The following is a 19990-nucleotide window of genomic DNA, read 5'->3' on the forward strand; positions in this document are numbered from 1 at the left end:
TCCCCCCTTCCCGACTAATTGTTTTATCCCCACCGGAGATGCTGGCCCAGGACTAGGAGGTTCTGCTGTGACTGAAGTCTCACCTAACGAGGCCAAATGGCTTACTGAATGAAGCTCACAAACAGACTGACGGGACTCGAGTCCTAGCCCCTGCAGCTTCAGCCCGGGCTCTGTCCCCAGACTGCTCAGCCCAACATCAAAGCCACGGCCCCCCTCCAGCCCCCACCACAATCAGCTTGTGAGATTAGCACTGCCCTCCCACAGTGAAATTTTATGGACCAAATCTGCCCGCCACCAGGCTCAGCAGCATAATCTCAGCAGCAGCTGAAAGCCAGGCTTCTCTAAGGCCAGAACTCGGTGGGAGTCCCGGGAGGGAGAGGTGATGTGTAGCTTTAAACATCTGGAGGTGGCGGCCCCCACGTGTCTGCCTCCCTGCACTCTTGTTAGGCTGTTCGATACGCCGAAGCCTTGAAGATTTCTGCCAGTAGTGTTTGTTACCTGGTGTAAATTCGCCCTTCCTTACAATGCTTTTTATTGCTCTTGGCTAAGAATACTGGACAGAGACGGGAGACCTGACTCGCAGGCAGGCCGCTTTGCAGGAGAACTTGAACTTGATGTGCACGAAGCTGACAGTTCCTTGAAGGCCTTGTCAACCACCCATCCAGTAAACGCTGCCACTACCCGGAGTAAAAACAGAGCAAAAGCCACAAGCACGTATGGAGACTCTGTGCACCTGTGTTGAAGCAATCGTTGACGTTATCACTACACACTGAATCTCTTTTTGAAGTTGTTTTCCTGATATTTAGCGGTCTGAATACTAATCCCCTTAACAAAACTGTCCCCCCCCCACCCCCGCCCCCCTAATCTCCTTCTCTCCAGGGGGAGGGCGGGTGCTGGGTACCAGTCAGACGACTTTGCCGCACCTGGATTTGCATTGATTCCTCTCTTGTCATTCATGTTACCAACAGGAATTAGCATAAGGCATTAAGGGAAACTCTGGAGGAGAAAAGAAAGGCCATTTTGATGGAAATAAGGGGCAAAGGAATAATCTGCCATCAACTAAAATGCTTATTTGTGTATGGTTTCCCAAGCAAAGCTCAGAAAAAGCCTATGTTGATTTTAGTGTACACAAAGAAACCTTAATCCTTTCAAGGCAACTAAATCACCCCCAGAAAAGCAGCTCAGAAGAAAGGCACCCTGTCAGGGGGATGACTATTCACAACCAAATAGATGCCACAAATCACACTCTGTAAGTAAACAAAAATAAGAATGTGGGAAACGTTTGATTGGAAAAGGGAAGGGGCTGCGGGGAGCCATTCTCATCAATCACTCTTCAACCTCCCTGAAGAGAGCCTTTCAGCTCAGTGAGGGCAGCGAGGGCCTGAACGCAGGTCCCAGAGCCAGCTCCCACTCTAGGGCTGGTCCCAGAGAGGGGACACACATTCCAAAGCTTTTTAGAGCCAATGAGCAGAAGAAAGAAGGGAAGCTTGGGGCTGGAGGAAGGGGAGGGTGCGATGGGGGGACACCTGAGCCGGGGGTGGGGGGGAGGGCACAATGGGGACAGCCTTCCTGTCCTACCTCATCTCCCCCTCCTCCAACCCTCTTCTCTTCACCCAGATTTGGATCCACCAGCGTCTACCCATCCCCTTCCCTCATGAAACCGAGCAATAAACAATTAGGCATTTTTACATATGAGCGCTGCATGCTACGAGCCACAAACATCTCCTTTTATTGGGCTTTTAGCATCATGGATAACAAATTTATACAAACTTTCAGTCCATCAAAAAATATGATGAAATATAAAACCAGAATACTCCATTATGCAATAAAAAAGATAAAAATTCAATGTGACAATAATTCTGGGAGTAGCAGCAATCACACTAGCATATACACCTCAAGGGAACGCGAACCATAATGCACAATTTAGAACTGCAGTTGGCTCAAATTCTGAAATAATCTGGGAGCTCAAAAGAAGCGGCACTTGGAAAACTGGGTTTTACTAACCCAGCAAGCAAAAAAGCTGGCCAAGGAGGCGGCAAGCGGTTTCAAATTTCTCCACTCCAAGAGGGCCCCACTCTGCAACTGCTACCAAGTATCTGCTACGTAACAACCAGACAGCACACTTCTTTACGTAGCCAATGACCATGCAAGCACCCAAACCAGGCTCTACAGCAAAGGCGAAGAGATCAAACGGTTGATGTGATTTATACCCTTCCAATAATACACCTTTGCAAAAGGCAGGGATTAGAGACTCCCTTAAATTTCACGAAGTCCAACAATACTGCTACAAATAGAAAATTGCCCAGGAACCTATTGGCAAGGATTGAGGCCAAGTTTCCCCTTAATTAATGCACTGTTGTATCTCTCTTAGCTTATGTTGCAGTTCGGAAGAAATTAATGGGATAGCACATATTTAAATGTTGCCCTCTTGCTCGTTTATTAACTTTACAGAAAGCCCACAGCAGACTAAGGTTGGTTTATGACCATAACCCAGTGCATACTAAACATCCACTGGCTATCAGAGGCCGCAGGACGAATCAGCTATTTACAGTTCTATTTATAGTTCTCTGACTGCTGGGTAGTTGATAAGTAACAATAAATTGAAGGCATTTTGAGAACTATTATTCTCCATTACTGCTTCCTGCATTAAATTAAACTCATAGAGAGAGCAGTGATTTCTTAGTCAAATCAATTTAAATAAGGGTTCAGTGTATTCTGTAAAAAACAAAACAAAACAAACAAAACAAAACAAAACAAAAAAAACCCATTCTGGAATGTATGACCAGAGCATCCAGGATGTGTCTCAGGCCAAAACACAGAATGGGAACCATGGTTCCAAAATGAAAAATGAAAGACCGTTTGTTTTTTATTCTGACTTTCTAGGCAATGACAATGAAACAAGCACAAAAATCAGCCATCGCTCAGAATGAAGGTGTCTTACCTTTGTTTACAATAACAGTATTGAAGAGCTTTTCAGAGCTGGCATCTGATGCCTGAAAAACAGGAAAGGGAGAAAAAAATGTGACTATGGTCATTAATATTGTCATCACCGTCACCACTACCCTGATTTTCAAACAGTTCACTACATTTTTAGCAAAGCCTGACAGGGAAGGCAGAAATTTCCCCCAATCCTCCATAAGGTGGCACTATTTGACCGCCCGAGACAGACCTGCAGTGCAGCTCTGCTGGGGGAAAAAATCTGGTTTTAAAAACGTGTCCTTATTAGACATATTATCTGTGCAAAACATATTTCTATGAGATGATACACAAAGCAATTCAGCTCATTCACATAATGATTTTGCAATTTCGTTGACAGATCATTATTTTGGAAAAATGGTACTTTTTCCCCCCTTGAGATGTATGGACATGCCTATTTTTCAATTTCCTTTCACAAACCAGAAATGCCTATTATTTAACGCTAAGCTTTTCCTCACTAAAGAGTGTTGGCTAGCACTTCCAGAAATTAATTTAAAGATGTATCCGATGACCTCAAGATCCTTGTTCTTCCTAGCAAACCAGGACGACCTTGGTGTTGAAACCGAAGCAAGCTGACCTGGCCCCCGAAGCCAACACTACGCATGCCAGAAGCGTTACACCCTTTCCATTTTCTAGAAATCATGTCTGCTAATTATTACAGTGGCTTGAGGAAAGTGAAGTAAGCCTGTTTCAACAGCAAGAGTAAAGCCAGCGTAAATTCTACACCAATGTTCTGGAAAATAAGCACAAAGTTGGTTTGGAGGAAAATGCTATAATGTTGTCGAAGCACGTTATATTTCTAGAACTTCCAGAAAAAAATTTAAACAATTGAATTAAACATAAGCATCCCCTCTAGATAATCGGAAGATGGATCTGCATTTAAACTTACAATGGCTATTCTGTACATTACACTGGTTTGTCATGCAGCCCTTGTACATCATTTGTCTTTCACACTTTATACATAGAGATGCATGTTTTGACAAAGCAAAGCATAGAATGTTGAATAAATACAGAAGGAACTATAAGAAATAAGGGGAGAGTATATCTCAAGTACAGCATACTCTGTGACTCTGGGGCTGGCTTTTGGGGACAAAGAAGATACTCAATTTAGCCTTTCTGTGTTATGTTGATGAAAAAGAGATATTCTTGCGTATATCTGGGGAACATGTTCTAGTTTTCAATGCAAGGGATACAGAAAGACAAAAAATACTTTTATTATGAGTATTTTCCCCTTTATTTTCCTTCTAATCTGCCTACTGTAGCGGTGGTTCAGAAAATTAACAGATCAAGGGGGAAATGAACGTAAGCGCAAAAACAAGAGTTGGCTTGCACATACATTTATATACGAAGAGTTTATGATAAGCCCTAGATTAAAAAATTTTTTGTATGAATAAAAAATATGCCAAAGGCCTTCCTGACATCTTAAAGGGAATTAAATAAAATTATATAATAGCTTTTCCTAAAAAGAAGCTGCCAAAACAGTGTGGCCTGGAGAAAGAAACAAGATATGGATTAAATAAATAAGAAAGATTGTTATTAAAGGCAGAAACTCCAGGAATGGTCCCATGACACTGTGATCTGTAGTGAGATGTCTAAGAATGTGGGTTCTTCCTGCTAAAAACTCAGAGATAAGCCTTGTCCCCGTTCTTGAATGAAAAAGCATCTCTTAGTTTAAACTGGAAGGGCTACGTTACATTCATGGCTTATAAAAACAAACTCTGGCTGATACGTTTAAAGGAAGAAAAAAGTCCATTAACGAAATCATCTTAAAACTGAAATCACCTTTGCAGACAGGGGGACTACCTATTAAGATGTGTCTAATTGGCCCATAGAAATATGACAATAAATGCAAATGTAGCCCAAACGCAGAGAACATCGGTGAGGAAAGCAAATGGTTCCCCGACTGAGTTTTTATTTGTGTGGGTGTATGAGCAAGAGAGATCAAATAAGACAGAAACTGCAGGTGAACAGGCCCTCTGGTTGTCTGATACACCTCCTCGGGGCTGTGGCCTTTGTCGGCTCCACTGGTCTACACAACACATGCTATTCTCAAGGAGGCGGTTAACTGATCCTTGTATCTGAAGCGAACTTAGAGAAAGTGATTACGATGCCAACCAGTAAGTTATTAAGGAAATAAGTCTGACAGGATATTCACAGAAGATTAGGAGTGTGCCTTCTAATAAAAGCTGAGCCCTTTAATTTTCTGATACGTGTCACAAAGCCTGAAAGCCTGAAACGCTGCCCCTTCTAACTGGGGAAGGGGCCGTCTCAAAAAAGCCTCCGCAGGAAAACACCCCAAAGAAAATGGTTGTAATGGGACTTTGGCTAATCATAAAATGATCTGGACCCCTTCGGTCTCTCACCCAGGGGCTGGAAACACCATGGCGGCCCACTGTCCTGAAAAGTCAGAAAGGAGCTTCTCGGCCAAAGTCTAAAGTGGAAACTACAGGAAAATTCTTTACATTTTCTCCACCCCAACTTTCCAAATTTAACTTCCGCCTTTAAAGCATTTGTGTAAATTATTTGGCTCTTTATCTTTGGGACGTTTCCTTTTTCATGATTTTTTTTTTTTTTTAGAAAAATATAAAGTCTGCAATTCCTTGTATTACCTGGGCCATTTTCCTGGCTGATTTTTTTACGTTTATTTTTACATCAGGAACGTCTAATGGAAACATGGTGAGCCAGAGTTAGGCGAGTGGAGCTTTCTCTTCTCTCTCTCTCTCTCTCTCTCTCTCTAATACAGGGGTACCTTTACGCGCTAAGGACTTCTAGATTTTGCCCTCAATTCGCTTCACACGCCTCGCTCGGTTTGAGGGTGAGGGTGTAAAGTGGCTGCATCTAAAAATGATAGGAAAACAAAGCTCTCTTTTGGCTGCTTTTTATTGGCGGGGGGGGGGGCTACGTAGGTAGAGCAGAATTTTTTTAATACTAAAAAAATTACTAGAGGCCGTAGTTGGTGTTTAGGGGAAAGTTATTAAGTCAAACAGATTGGAGGAAAGAGCGCCGAGAATGGGAAAACGAATAAAAGCCTTCCGTGCAGGCGGGGGTGGGACGCGGCCGCTCGGGTTCGAGGGCCACCTCGATTCCCTCCGGCCGCAGACCCCGGGGCGCCCTCCGCAGCCGCGCCCGCAGGAACGGGGACTTCCCAACAGGGAAGAAAAGCCTCCTCGAAACTTGAGCGCGAGTTCTTTCAGCAACTGACGCCGATCGCGAGCCCAGACCCCCTCCGGCTTCCCTGGCACCGCGTGCCGGCCGGGATCCCCACTCGGAGCGGCAGCGCCACGCCGCGCCACGGTCTCCGGCCCGAGTGGGCGCAGGCCCGGGCCTCGGCCCCGGCCCCGGGTCCACCGGAGCCCCTCGGGACGGGAGGCGCCGGGCGGGCTGCGGCCCCCCAGTCCTCCCGGGCACGACCGCGTAGCCGCTCCCCGGCCGAGCTCGGCGGGCCCACGGAGGAAAGTACAAAGGCGGGCGGCCAGGCCGCGGAGGGAGGGCGGGAGGGAGGGCAGAGGGAGGAGGGGTGACGAAGGGGGGCCCGGGCGCGCCAGACGCGAGGCGCCCGCCCCTGCCACCCCTGCCCGCGGGCCCGGCCGCTGCAACAAAGACCCCCGACCCGGCCGCCTCCCTTCCGAGCGCGGGCGGCGAGCGAGGGAGCCGCGCCCCCCGGGCTGCATTACCTGGTCGCAAAGGGTTAAGCGGTCCTGTCAGCCCCAAGTTCATGGTTTGGTTCCTTAGCAGGGCTCACGATGGGGGGATCGGCAGAGACCAGGCGGAAAAGCAGCCAAAGACACGAAGAGAAAACGCCCAACTCCGACCGGGCTGCGTCCGCAAGTCTCTCCTCGGCTCCTCGCGAAAGTCTGAAAGCGGATGCACGGGACCCAAATCCGTACGAGAGCAGCAGCTGGCGGCGGCCGAGCGCCAGCGCCGCGCACACATCCAGCGCGGCCGAGGCCGGGCGGCGGGCGGCGCGCGGCGGGGGGAGCGCCCGGTCCGCGCCCGCCCGCTGCCTCCGGGCCGCTCCTGCGGCGCACGGGTCGGCCGGGACGGCGGGGACCCGAGCAGCGTCCCGGGCGGGCCGGCGGGCGGGCGAGGCGGAGAGGAGCGGCCCGAGCCGCGGCCGCGGCGCGCGGAGCTAAGAGCGAGGCGGCGGCGGCGGCGACAGGACAAAGGAGACCATGTGCGGAGGGAGGGAGGAGGGAGAGGGAGGAGGAGGAGGAGGGCGCGCGGCGGCGGCGGCGGCGGCGGCGGCGGCGGCGGCTTCTCCCCGGCGGCCGCCTTGGGCTCCCCGACTGTCGGTCCCGCCTCTCCAGCAGCGCCGCGGCCCGAGTGGCCCGGGTCCCGCCGCCGCCGCCGCGGCGCTGGAGAGGGACGCTCCGGGAGTCTTTATTCGGGGCCGATCTCGCCCGGCGCGGCGCGGGAACGCTGCGGCGGCCCGGGCGCCGGGCGGGCTGCGCGGGGCCGACGGCGCCTCCCGGCCGGAGCTCGCGGGCGGCGGGGAGCGCCCGGGGCTGGCTGGGCTCCGGCCCGCGCTCCGCTCGCGGGCGCCTGCCTCTCCCGCCGGCTCCCAGCTCAAGTGAACTCCATCGGCGGCCGCCGCCGCGGGCTCCCGGGCTGGACGGGTGGCAGGAGGGGGCGGCGGCGGCACGGGGGCCCCTGGCTCCGGACTTCGCTCCCCGACTGCGCCGAGCGCGCCTCCTCCAGACGCTCGCAGCTCTCGGAGCGGGACTTCCTCGGCGCGCCGAGCCCGAGCCGCCGGTGCCGCCGCCGCCCCTCCTCCGTCCCGCCCCGCGCGCCCCGCCCCTCGCCGCCCCTCCTCTCGGCCCCGGCGCCGGGTCGGCCCCGCGGGGGCGCAGTCCCCGGGCGCGACATCGACAGCTGTCGCTCCCTCCCGCGCCCCGGGCCCTGGGTCCCCACGGCTGCCTTCCCCGCGGGCGGGCGCGGCGGGAACTGCAACGCTCCTCGCCCTCCCCGCAGTTGCCGCTTCCAATATTGCGCCGCGGCAGGGAAAGGCCACTAGGCCCGCAGCCTGGGGTGGAACTGCGACCAGGCCGGTCTCATCTGCGAAGAGCGGGCTCCCTGGGCGGTTGTGAGGGCTCGCGGAGAAAGTGGTGTAGGTCGGGCGCCCGGCACACAGTAGGTGCTCAAAACAAAATAATAAGCCCACCGTTGAAAATGGAGGGGGAGGGGGGCAGAGTCTAGTATTAGAACAAAAAGGCCTTCATCTAAGCTCATTCCCACCATGATCAGAGACTCAATGCAGTTTGTCAAGTCCTAGGAATAATCCAGACCATGAACCGGCCACTTACAAACACCCTCTGCCCCTTATTCTTCAAATCCACGGACAGTTGAACACCTCACATCCACAAAGGTGGAGCCGGTTGGAGAAGAGCGATGCCACAGCCTCACTAAACCGACGCGATTACTGTCCCGGTATCATTTATCTCTAATGCTCAGTGTAGGGTCTGGAAAGGAGGGTGTGGGGGCTCACTGACCACAAACTTGGGGTTCGGTGGATTTCCCCAGTAGAACTCACTTCTGCCAAAGCATACCCAGCTCCCTTCTGTCTAGCCTGGTGGCCCCTCTGCAGAATTCTGGCTTCCTTACTCATTACCTCAACCACAGAGACCCTGAGAAGAAGGTACTGGGCCATACATGGGGACAGGAGACCCTCTGCAAAGACCCGGGGCTTTAAATCTACGCCCGCAGCATGGTGCAGTCCCTCCTTAGCACACAGGAAAAGTTGCTGTGGTTTTCCCAGCACAAGGGGGAAAAGGGGGCAATGAGGTGGAGATTGCCCCTGGGGTGGTTGGAGGGCACTCGAGGGGATGTGAGGGCTGCTGACAGTTCACCATGTCCCTGCCTGTGCCACTCTTACCTGGAGTGCAGCAGAGAAGAGAGGAAGGAACAGGGCTTGAGAGAGCAGTATCGCACGCACAAATGCCACGGAGACTGACTTAAAGCAATAATGTCCCTTCCTCACCTCTTTGAAGTTCAACATCCATCACTGATTTCATAGCACTCCTGAAAAACCTCTTAAGGGGAGAATGGGGGATCCTTGCTGTATGGCATAACTCCCATATACAAGGAATTTTGGAAACAAGAGGGTCTCTTCACTCTCTACCTGAAAACTGGTCGCACTATAGTACAGGTGGTAGTGCTAAAGACTTTTTTTTTTTAAAAATAAAAGATAGGTAATAGCCATTTTTCTCTACCTCTACCCCCAAAGCAGTCAGAAGGAAAGGTGCCTCGGCAGAAGGCAGAAGTTTGCAGTTGGATTTTCCAATTGCTTACAAGATGTCACAAAACCCAGCTGAGGCCCTGAGGCTAGGGGCCTTCATTCTGAAGCTGTATCTGCAGTAAGAAGATAGCTCAAAGGCAAACATTAAAGTTTCAAGAAAAGACATTAAAATGTTGTTTCTTTTGGAACAATCAGAATGCGACGGTTTTCTCGTCTTGTTGTCTAATAAGATCAATATTACAGGGAAGACATTGCCAGCGCCCCTGCCAGGTCCCCCACAGGGTAAACTGAGATGCAGGAAAGCATGGGGGAACTTAGCTGACCAATGAAAACAACCACTTAGCCCTCGACAGTGTTTTCATCAGACAGCATTCCTGACACTTTACCAGGCCTTGCATTAGATTGTCATCTCTGATGATCAGGGATCAGATCTCAGAAAAGCCTGGGATACATCTGCATCTGTCCCTGTGGCTTGATTATTTGTTATCAGGAGGAATGTAGAAACACCAATGGCCAAGCCTCTGGAGGACCCACAGAACTGGCCTCTGCACTCTGTGTCCATATTCGGTCCCGTGTGCCAGCCTGTGTGGCTTTTGCCCAATGAACCCCCACCCCCACCCTCCAACTCCCCGCAGACACGTAAATGAGTTCATTCTGATTTTGTTTTGTTCTCCCCCCCCCTTTCTGGAAGGGAGGGAATCAATGTCAAAATTGGAAAGGAAGAGGTATAGGAGCATGAAGAAAGGAAAGAAAAGAAAAGGAAAAGGAAAGGAAAGCAATGAAGGAAGGGAGAGAGGAGGAAAGGAATGATGGATAATCACCCTGGAGGATTAGATCTTGGTCAGAGATGTGACTTTCAAGAATCAAGATTCATTGTTGTTTGTCCTTGAGAAACTTAGTTTCCCTTTATTGTAATTTTCATCTAAAGATTACAAAGTCAAAGGCTGGCGGCTACTGTTTCTGTTATGTTCAAAAATGTTAACATACTAACCCCTCAAGACTTTTTAACATCACCTTCAGCCTCTGGACCAGATCCAAGGAGTGCAAATCTTACAAAGTGGGTTAAGAAGCAGGTAGCAACAATATGGACTCAATGGTCTTTCCAGTGTTAGATCAGTTATTTCAGAACCAAATCAAATTTTAACATATGACCAAAGACCTTGGCCAAATTTATGATTTACCAGCTAAAACTTAACACACACCCCCCCCCCAACCCAAGATTAATTAAAATATGGAATCATCTTCTTCAAATCTCAAAATACATCCAGAGATAAACTAGGTTTGAAAACTAATGGCAGTTCTTCTAAATCAATGTAAAGCTTAAAATGTGATTTGATTCAATTTGTAACACTAGTTACCAGACTGAGATTAAACATTTTTTTGGTAAAATAGTTCTTATAAATTCTGGCCTTCTGTGGAGCATCTTTTATAGAAAAAGCTCCTTAGTTTTATGGTGTTCTCTCTCCTAAAGATAATGAACTTCATGCACTCCCTAACAGAACATGGGGTGGGTGGGTCTTGGTGGGTGGAGTTCAAGAAAAGAGTAAGTCTTTGTATTTTATTTTTTAATCTTAAAGCTTTCTTAATGTTTTTATTTTTTTTTTAAATTCCTGAGAGAGAGAGAGAGACAGCGTGAACAGGGGAGGGTCAGAGAGAGAGGGAGACACAGAATCTGAAGCAGGATCCAGGCTCTGAGCTGTCAGCACAGAGCCCAATGCGGGGCTCGAACCCACGAACTGTGAGATCATGACCTGAGCCAAAGTCAGATGCTTAACGAACTGAGCCACCCAGGCGCCCCAATTTTAAAGCTTTCTAAAAGTTTAATTATTTTGAGAGAGAGAGAGAGAGAATATCCCAAGCAGTCTCCGAATTGTCAGTGTGGAGCCCCATGTGGGGCTTGAATTCATGAACTATGAGATCATGACCAGAGTCAAAACCAAGAGTCAGACACTCAATGAACTGAGCCACCCAGGTGTCCCTTTTATTTTTATTTTTTTTAAAGTATGCCCAATGTGGGTCTCAAGCTCTTGGCCTCGAGGTCGAGTCTCAGGCTCTACTGACTGAGCCAGTCAGGTGCTCCTTGAGCGTCTGTAATTTAAATGATGTGGTATAAAGAGAAGTGATAACGCAGGAGTTGTGTCTCCAACCAGCCTTGGGAAAGAGGTCACCCCACCCGGGTTGTTTCTGTGTCTCTAGGGGCTTCATCTCTTCACATTCTAAAAGTCTTCAAGCTTTGGAAATACAAGTTTCTGTTCATTCTTTAGGTAGAGGTTAAGAGCCGCATCTGGTTGACATCAGCACCCTATCGTTGCTGACACCTTGGGAAAATCTCTTCACTCTCTGTGCCTCGGTATTTCCTCATATATCAGATGAGTGACCAACGGTACCCCTACCTCTGCACTTGCTGTCAGCAATGACACCTGGCACTTAGTACGTGGGCTTATGTGTTGGCTATTGTGATCGAAGAGGACACTCTTTTTTGATCACTGGGGAGGCCGACGAAACAAAAGCGTATTCTAGTATGGTATCTACTGGCCATGCCTTCTACTGGATTCTTTCAATACCGACCACCACACTGATAATGAAAACAAGCACCTGAGCATCAAAAATGACACCAATCCTCAGTGGCGACAGTGATTTGCCCCACCTGCATTAGGGAGCCCGTCCTTCACACGGGCCTTACCCTCTGTACCCCAACCCTTTCCGAAGGGGTCAGAACCTGCAGACTGGAGAGCTCGGGGCACAGAATAAGGCTGGTGGGATGAGAGTAAGGTGGATCTCTTGATAGATGATAAAATCCAATCTTGAGTCAAGCAAAGTGCTGTGAAGAGTTCACCAGGCTGCAAGATGCAATCAACCTCCTAATAGGGAGAACGTCAACTTCTTCGAACGTAAAACAGCATTCATCCCAATTATGTCATTTTGATGTGCTGAATTGTAATTTCTGACTCAAACAGGCCCACAGTTCTATCTGTGACTACGGGAATGGTTTCTTACTGGTGCAGAGGCGTGTTTTGCCTTTTTTGTTCCTCTTCTCTGTGTGGGATATTCACCACCTCAATGTGATTAAAAAATTCTTTTTAGTGTTTCGTTATTTTTGAGAGAGAAAGAGAGAGAGAGAGAGAGAGAGAGAGAGAGAGAGAGAGAGCAAGCCAGGGAGGGACAGAGAGGGAGACAGAATCCAAAGCAGGCTCTAGGCTCCGAGCTATCAGCACAGAGCCCGAGGTGGGGCTTGAACTCACCAACCCTGAGATCATGACCTGAGCTGAAGTCGGATGCTTAACTGACTGAGCCACCCAGGCGCCCCCCTCAATGTGATTTTAAATTTGACCGTTAGGGAGCTATGTTTTGCATGCCAGTGCATGGTAGTGGCATAAGGAACAGACATGAGCCTGGAGTGCCCAGCACTTCACTGTCTATTCATGAGGATATAATGCTAGCCTGTTCCCCGTGAGATGCCTTCTTTCTGCACCGACCTGGTTGCTTGCAGATATAATTCACATTTTGGAATTTGTTTACCTGTCCAGTACCCAGCGTAGTACCGGAAGGCCTCCCTCAGTAGCTGCCTGGTGAGAGAGAATGACTGGATGGCTGAGGTTTTCCCAGCCTCCTCGTAAGGCTGGGGACACCTCACAAGTGTCGGGGCACCTGATAAAGTGGAGGGAGACTCAGGACAGAGGACACTGCTGATGAGCCTAAAGGGACCTGCAGTTTCCCTGCGGGGCCTGCTGCTCTTCATCCGTGGCGGGTGACCAAGAGACCTAGCCTGGAGACCTGGAGTCAACAGGAATAGGTTGCTCAGCAATAGAAAGCGGGAAATCCACACCCCCCTCCAACCCCCGTTGCCAACATTGTACTGCTTCCCACCTTGGTTCACCCCCGACATTATGCCTTCCATGATGTCCAGCCCAGGAGATTAAAACCCTTTCCAGGTCCTTGGGGGGGGGGCGGTTTGCCTGCGTAGGCCAATTCATTTTATTCATTTATTTATTTATTTATAATATTTATTTTTGAAAGAGGGAGGCAGAGCTTGAGCGGGGGAGGGGCAGTGAGAGAAGGAGACGGAGACAGAGAATCTGAAGCGGGCTCTACGCGTGGAGCTTTCAGCACAGACCGCGACGTGGGGCTCAAACCCACGAACCGCAAGATCATGACCTGAGCCGAAGTCAGACATTTAACCTACTGAGCCACCCAGGCATCCATTTTAAACTGCAGATCATGATCGCCCCCCTAGTGATGAGCGGCTAGTCAACCTCAGGTGGCCTCACACCCCTCTGGCTCTATGCCCCCCACCCCTTCTGAATAGGTGATTTTAAAATGGAAGGTTCATTACTTATCACTCTGAAAGGAGGCTACCATATCTCATGCTCTTACTGTTGTAAAGCAAAAGCCTCTACCATTATATGCCTCTGTTGCTACAATTGATCACAGGGCTACAACAAGAGGGAAGTAAATAAACCGAACTGGGTTAGTTTATGATGCATACTATTGAGACGCAGGGGGGAATAAATATTTTCCAAGTGTAGACGTCAAGAAAAAGAATTTTACTTTCAAACTTCACGGTGTACTATAAACTACAGAGGGGGGGAAAGTATAAAAACCATAAACTACCTCTTACTTACCCACCAAATCTACATTAAAATATTAATATTCAGAATCTGACAATCCCACAAAGAAGGGCGATGAAAAATAAATATACATGCAGTCTCTGTTCATGTCGCCCCAGGCATCTCATTTTTTGTTCAAGTGCATGAAGTGAGGAGTGCAAGGGCGTGCCTTCCTGGCCCTCACCTGTGTTTTGGCCACCCCCTGACCACACCATTACATACTGGTGGGTGTCTGCAATCTGAGGTCTAATGACCTGACCCAAAACGGGGTGGCAGTTGTAACAAGCGTGTCCAGCGCCTGCCATCGGCATGATAGTGGGTGTCACCATTCCTCAGTCCCTTGGCCAAACCTGGGACTGCACACACTCTCGAGGCTGAAATATGCCAGTTCTAGACCTAAGTCAAAATGAATTCTGATATCTACAGTCTAGAAAGGTTCCCAGATCCAAAGGGTCATGGTCAAAGCTGCTAGAGCTGTGCTAACAGAAACAGGATATGTGAGAAGTTGACCTTCAGACGTTTTGTAGTGTGAAAGGTGCCTGGCACCCTAGGTGAAGGTCATCTACAAAAGTAATGTGAGAAATGGTGGCCAAATGCATGGTAGCACTTCTTTCCCTACAACCTTTTCTCAGGGAGTTTGTCCCTTTTCCCTGGAAAAAGTATCAATAATTTTTAGAGTCCTGGGAATTCTATCCCCCCACCCCCTGCCCCGTGTCTCTGAGTACACATGGACCTAACAAAGTTTCTCTGCTTCCCTCATAGCTTCATCTTGTAGTATCCTGATGGTCCAAATATTTATTTGCAGAAATTCTTGTTGAGCAAGAACGCAACATTTGCTTCTTCTGTTTTGGTGACTCATACAGTTGCTGGGGTACTATGGTGGCAGCTAGAATATCAAAGGATTCCCTTGGTTTAGCTTTCCTGAAAGCATTCCTATTGATGAATGGTTCTGATTTTTCGCCCTTACTCCAGTCTCAGCCGTGCTACCCCCGTCCCATGCATACTATCAACATGGAGCGGAAAAGTCTAACATGGCCATTACAACAGATGCTATCTCTGTGGCTTTACGAAGCGCGAGAACATACTTTGGAAATGGTCAACTGCTATACGAACTGCCAGTCGTGATCTCATTCTGCTGTTACTTAGGGGTGAGGGCAAGCCGGCATGCCGACAAAGACTTGTTCGTTCCTCTCTGGTCCCATATGATCTCCAATTACAGAGCTCTGCTGCAAATTAATTAAATCAGCAATTTCTTCTGCTCCAAACTATAGGCTGTCTTGAAGGGTTCTTTAGGGAAATACACTCAAGACAACGTCTGACATGTATTACCTGTTTCTTGGCTCCCCTCTGGACACTGTCATCCTTTAGGGGCTTGAATTTCCTTAGTGGTCACAAGATGCCATTTTGGAGGGCAAAGGTTCCATCCCTAAAGGGCCAGGACTGTGCCCTAACACCCCCCCTCCACCCCCATCACTATTCCCCTTGACATCTCCCACAGAATGCTTTATTTGTGGTAGATGGTTCATACACTGTGGTTAGGTCGGTGAGTTAAGAATGAATGACCACATCTCTGCCAACTAAACATGTAAAGTAAAAAATGAAGACATTCTCTCAATAATAAACTATAAAGTCTTTTCCACAAATTGCCACCAGCTTAGGATTTCACAGAAGACAGAACCCCCTGTCATAATGCTAATGACAGAACATAGGTCAATTCTCTTGAAAACTGATTATGAATTAAACCACCAACCACTGTGGTAGCCACTCTCTAAATATGGCCTCTAATACTTCCATATGTGCATGTTAACCTCCCATGAAAAGGTGGAGCCTATGTCCACCATTCCAGAATCTGGGTTGGGACTGCAACTCTTTTGACCAGAAAAACATGGAGGAAGTGATGCCGTGGCACTTCAGAGCTCAGGTGTTAAGAAGGCCTGGCAACTTTTGCTTCTTTCTTCTTGCAAGCTGGTCACCATGTGAGGAAGCCCAAGCAGGAAGCCCAAGCAGACCCAACCTGGTCACCATGTTGTGAGGAAGCCCAAGAAGACCCAACCCGGTCACCATGTTGTGAGGAAGCCCAAGCAGACCCAACCTGGTCGCCATGTTATGAGGAAGCCCAAGTCAACCACATGGAGAATTCTGGCATCAGGAACAAAGACCTAGTTGGGTTCCCAGCCACCAGCCAGGAATGACTTGCCAGCCATGTGAATAAACATCTTGGGTTTGGCTCTCCTGGCCCAGCTGAGCTTGCATTAGCTGATGCCCTGTGGACCAGAGATCTCTGTAGAGCCCTGACCAAACTATAAAACTGTAAGCAAATAATTGTGTTCTGAGGTGTTACATTTGTAGTTTCTTACAAAGCCATAGGTAAAGGAGACAACCATCTAGGTCATGCCCCAATGTTCCGAAAAAGGAAACAGGTAAACACATGCCAGGATAGGGTGTATCCATGAGTGTCATCTCTGCCTTCTGGCCCCTGTAAGCGAATGACAGGGTGGGGGTGGGGGGCTGAGGGTAGCAGAGGAACTTTACCGAAATAAAGATAATTAATGGCAATGGGAAAATCCTGAAATAAGAAAAGTCTCTGCCAAAATAAGGAAAAGTTTTCTAGTTGATAAAGTAGAAGAAAACTTAACGTGACACTGTTAATGGAAGAATAAATCTGATCTCTCCCTCTCCTTTTGGAGGCTGCTAATGTTTGCAAAACCAGAAAGTCTTTAGTAATCCCTTCTTTTATCTAAAACAGATTGCAGTTTTAAGCACAGCCTCACGAAACTGCAGGTTCAAAGGAACCTGAAGCCGAATTAGCATAAAATCTGGAATTCTCATTTCCACCAAACACACAGCTGCCATCTGACAGCTCTTCTGTGATTTCTGGTTTCAAATAGAAACTGAAAGTAGCTGAGGTGGCATGGGCCAGGGCTCCACGTGTTCAACGCTCACTCCCGCCTATGGATTCACACATTCAAGACAGCCTTAGGGGTCTCCCTAAAACCCGTGGTTAGGGAATACAGCCCCCATGTGGCTGCCTGCCCAGCGAAACCGGTGGGGCTGGGCGTTGCTCACATGATATAAATACTTGGCTAATACTTGTGGAAGTGTTAAGTATTTTTAAGCAAATTCACAGAACTCAGAGTGAATCTGCTGGGACCGAGTGGGTGCGGGGGGGGGGGGGGCGCGAGGCTAGGGGAGGGAGCGCACCCTTTCCCAGTTTTTACATTGCAAATGCCAAGAAACCCACACTCCAGACACTGCAATTTAAACACCAGCAGGTATGCAGATTCCCTCTCTCGATTCACTTAACACTTCCTAAGCTTCCTTTTTGGGTAATGACAAGTCTACGCACCTACACTGAATTCTGGAAAACCCCAGGAGGGCTGCCTTGCCTACTGCTGAAATACCATCACCTCTGGGAAAAAGAGTTACACTTCTTTTATAGAAAAGCAGGGGGTGGGGGGGAGGGTAGTATGTATCTGATTCCCCCTTGAGGCGTGCAGGTACTGAAAGAGGATTTTCTCACTCCCTAGTAGAGAGGGTGGGTTTGCCCTGAGCCATTCCAGGCTTCCTCCTCTGATCCCCATATGATCAAGTGCATGAATTCAAGTGACAGCTGGCGGGGCTGCGTCCACAGCACATGAAAAGCAGGTTGCGGCCTCGCAGGGAGGAGAGGCTTGGCCTTCCCTCCCTTCTTCGAGTGCCTCCTGCCATGCCTGCCACGCCCCACTCAGAGCCATCTGCTCCCGGAAGCCACCACCGTGGAAAGGGAAGGGGCCTGCTCAGTGGGGTGCGATTCACAGGGAGGCCCGTCACGGGCTCACTTTCACCCAGGTCTGTGCCTCCTTTGAAGTTCCTCTACTGTGGGTGTACAACTTTTCACATTCTCCAGGAGGAAAAAAAAAATGTAGTGAGCATCTGGTATTTACACAGAATCTTAGAGGGAGTTGACGGATTTAATTACAAGTGTTAGTAAAACAGGAAAATTGTAGCCAGGCTTTCAAATAGCCACTCGCCTCTAAGTAACAAGACTCTCCTTTGTGCTGCTGGTAAAGAATGTGATTTATTTCCCAGTAAGTTTTCTTGCAGAAGGGGACGTTGGTGAAAAGACAGTTGCTGGCTGGTGGTGGCTTCTATTTTCATGTACGATGCTGTCCTTCTTATACAAAGATCAAGCTACAAGCAACATTCCACTGGGCGGTGTGCTCGGAGTTGATTTTCCGTTCGCTAGTGGTGATGGATTCCCTCGCCGTGCCCAGGGCTCGCTTACAGTGGACAACACGCATTTGTGAAACGACTGGCTAGGTTTAAAGACACAACTTAAGGCCAGGAAAACAAGTGCAAATAACTGACCTATGCGAAGATTGGAGAACTGACCTGACTCCCCGGCAGCAGGCTCTGGTGAGTTTTAATCACCGGTTACAGGGCTACTGAAGACGATTACAGGGGAGGTTAGGTGCGGAGAGTATTGTTAACGCCATCAGCAAGGCCGGGAAACCTGGGCTTTAGAAAAAGTTTCAGTCTCCCTGCTAGTTGTGGCTCTGGGTCCAAGTCACTAACGCTTTTCTTCACCATTAAAATGCATATAGGGTCAGACAAATACTCTCCCTTGCTATCTTCCCCATGGAAGGTCTTGTGATTCTATATACTGTACTATCTAGACTGGAAACAGAGAACAGTCTCTGCAGTGGAAAATAACATTATTCTCTTCCCATTTCCTTGGAGGTTACATTATTATCGAAGCGGGACATACCGTCTGGCTTATTTTTTCTGGGGTTCCCACTCTTTTAGAATTTCCTGATAAATCAATGAACTGTCCAAAGTATGTTACAGTTTCCACTGAATCCTTCCAACTGGCGAGTACAATTTAACTTCCTTCATCAAAAGAGTCAGGGCCTCTCAAGCTTTGGGTGGCTGTCACTTGGTACCAAGGGCCCATTAAACATATTTGTCAGCTTTATACTTTAAAAGCAAAACCCAAGGGGCACCTGGGTGGCTCAGTCGGTTAAACGTCCAACTTCGGCTCAGGTCATGATCTCACAGTTCGTGGGTTCGAGCCCCGCGTTGGGCTCTGCGCTGACAGCCAGCTCAGAGCCTGGAGCCTGTTTCAGATTCTGTATTGCCCTCTCTCTCTGACCCTCCCTTGCTCACGCTGTCTCTCTTTCTCTCTCAGAAATAAATAAAACAAAACAAACAAACAAAAAAAAGCAAAACCCAAAAGGGTAAATGTGTCATCACGTACTCTTTAATCTGAAATCTATAGGGGAAGGAGTTCAGAAAGAAAGAAAGAAAATACACACACTCTGCCCTAACACCTCTGCGTGCACGCACACACATACACACACACCAGGACACTACCAAATGTGAAGCTGGCTTTTGTCTTCATCAGACCATTCCTGGCCAAGGCAATGTGCAGACCACATTGGGAACCAATTTAGTCATTTCTTACTTCTCAACAATCAAATAAAACAATAAATAGCCCGAACTGAGCTTGCACGGGAAGAGGACCACATGTATTTCCTCTCAGGACTTTTTTTTTTTTTTTTTTTTAAACATGGAAGCTTGGCTTGAAAAGAACTTATTGCACAGACACATGTGGGCTCAATAGGATAGATCTTTCACTGACGAGACAGATTCCAGATTCGCACATACTCTATCGGGGTTTAAATCCTCAGAATTTGGTAATGGAAAGTTTGGGTCACATTAAGGACTGTGGGATCCAGGGATAAGATTTAGTTTTCAATCAGCCTCTCGGGCAGGCTGAGCACTCCCCTAAGAAGCACCATGTGTCTCAAATTCCACCTTTTTCCTTCCCTCCTGGAGCCTCCCTTTGGATGGACCAGAAAACCCCTGGCTTCCGGCCGTTTTCCTGAGCATTTGTTGTGGACTCCCATCCTTACGATGACTCTTTTGTTTTTGTTTTTTTTTTTAGCTCCTCTAAAAAGTTTCCCGACTTTTTATTTTGAGAAGTCTCACACTTCTAGAAAAGATAAAAGGCAGGTATGAATAACGCCTAACCCCCCTTTCCCACCCTTCATTTATATCCCTCAACTGGTAACCCGTTGCCAAAATGACTTTATCTCTCGTTCCTCTTGAGCTGTATTAAGACGCACATACAAGCTGTTCATTCACTTATCTGCCCACTTAGTGTTTGGCGGAGGGGTGGGGCGGGGAAGGC

At 48.5% G+C, this 19990-nt stretch overlaps 1 protein-coding gene across 1 annotated transcript in view; it reads right to left on the reverse strand.

Moving 5' to 3' along the window:
• The window catches only part of AUTS2 (activator of transcription and developmental regulator AUTS2), a 744772-nt gene that overhangs the window by 83521 nt on the left and 641261 nt on the right, over positions 1-19990 (reverse strand). The window contains exon 7 of the mRNA XM_039238050.1: positions 2942-2993. Within this exon, the coding sequence (XP_039093981.1) occupies positions 2942-2993 (52 nt within the window). The remainder of the gene's footprint in view (positions 1-2941; positions 2994-19990) is intronic.

Source organism: Hyaena hyaena, unplaced genomic scaffold (genome assembly GCF_003009895.1).
Source record: "Hyaena hyaena isolate Hyena2069 unplaced genomic scaffold, ASM300989v1 scaffold_135, whole genome shotgun sequence".
NCBI classification, from domain to species: domain Eukaryota; kingdom Metazoa; phylum Chordata; class Mammalia; order Carnivora; family Hyaenidae; genus Hyaena; species Hyaena hyaena.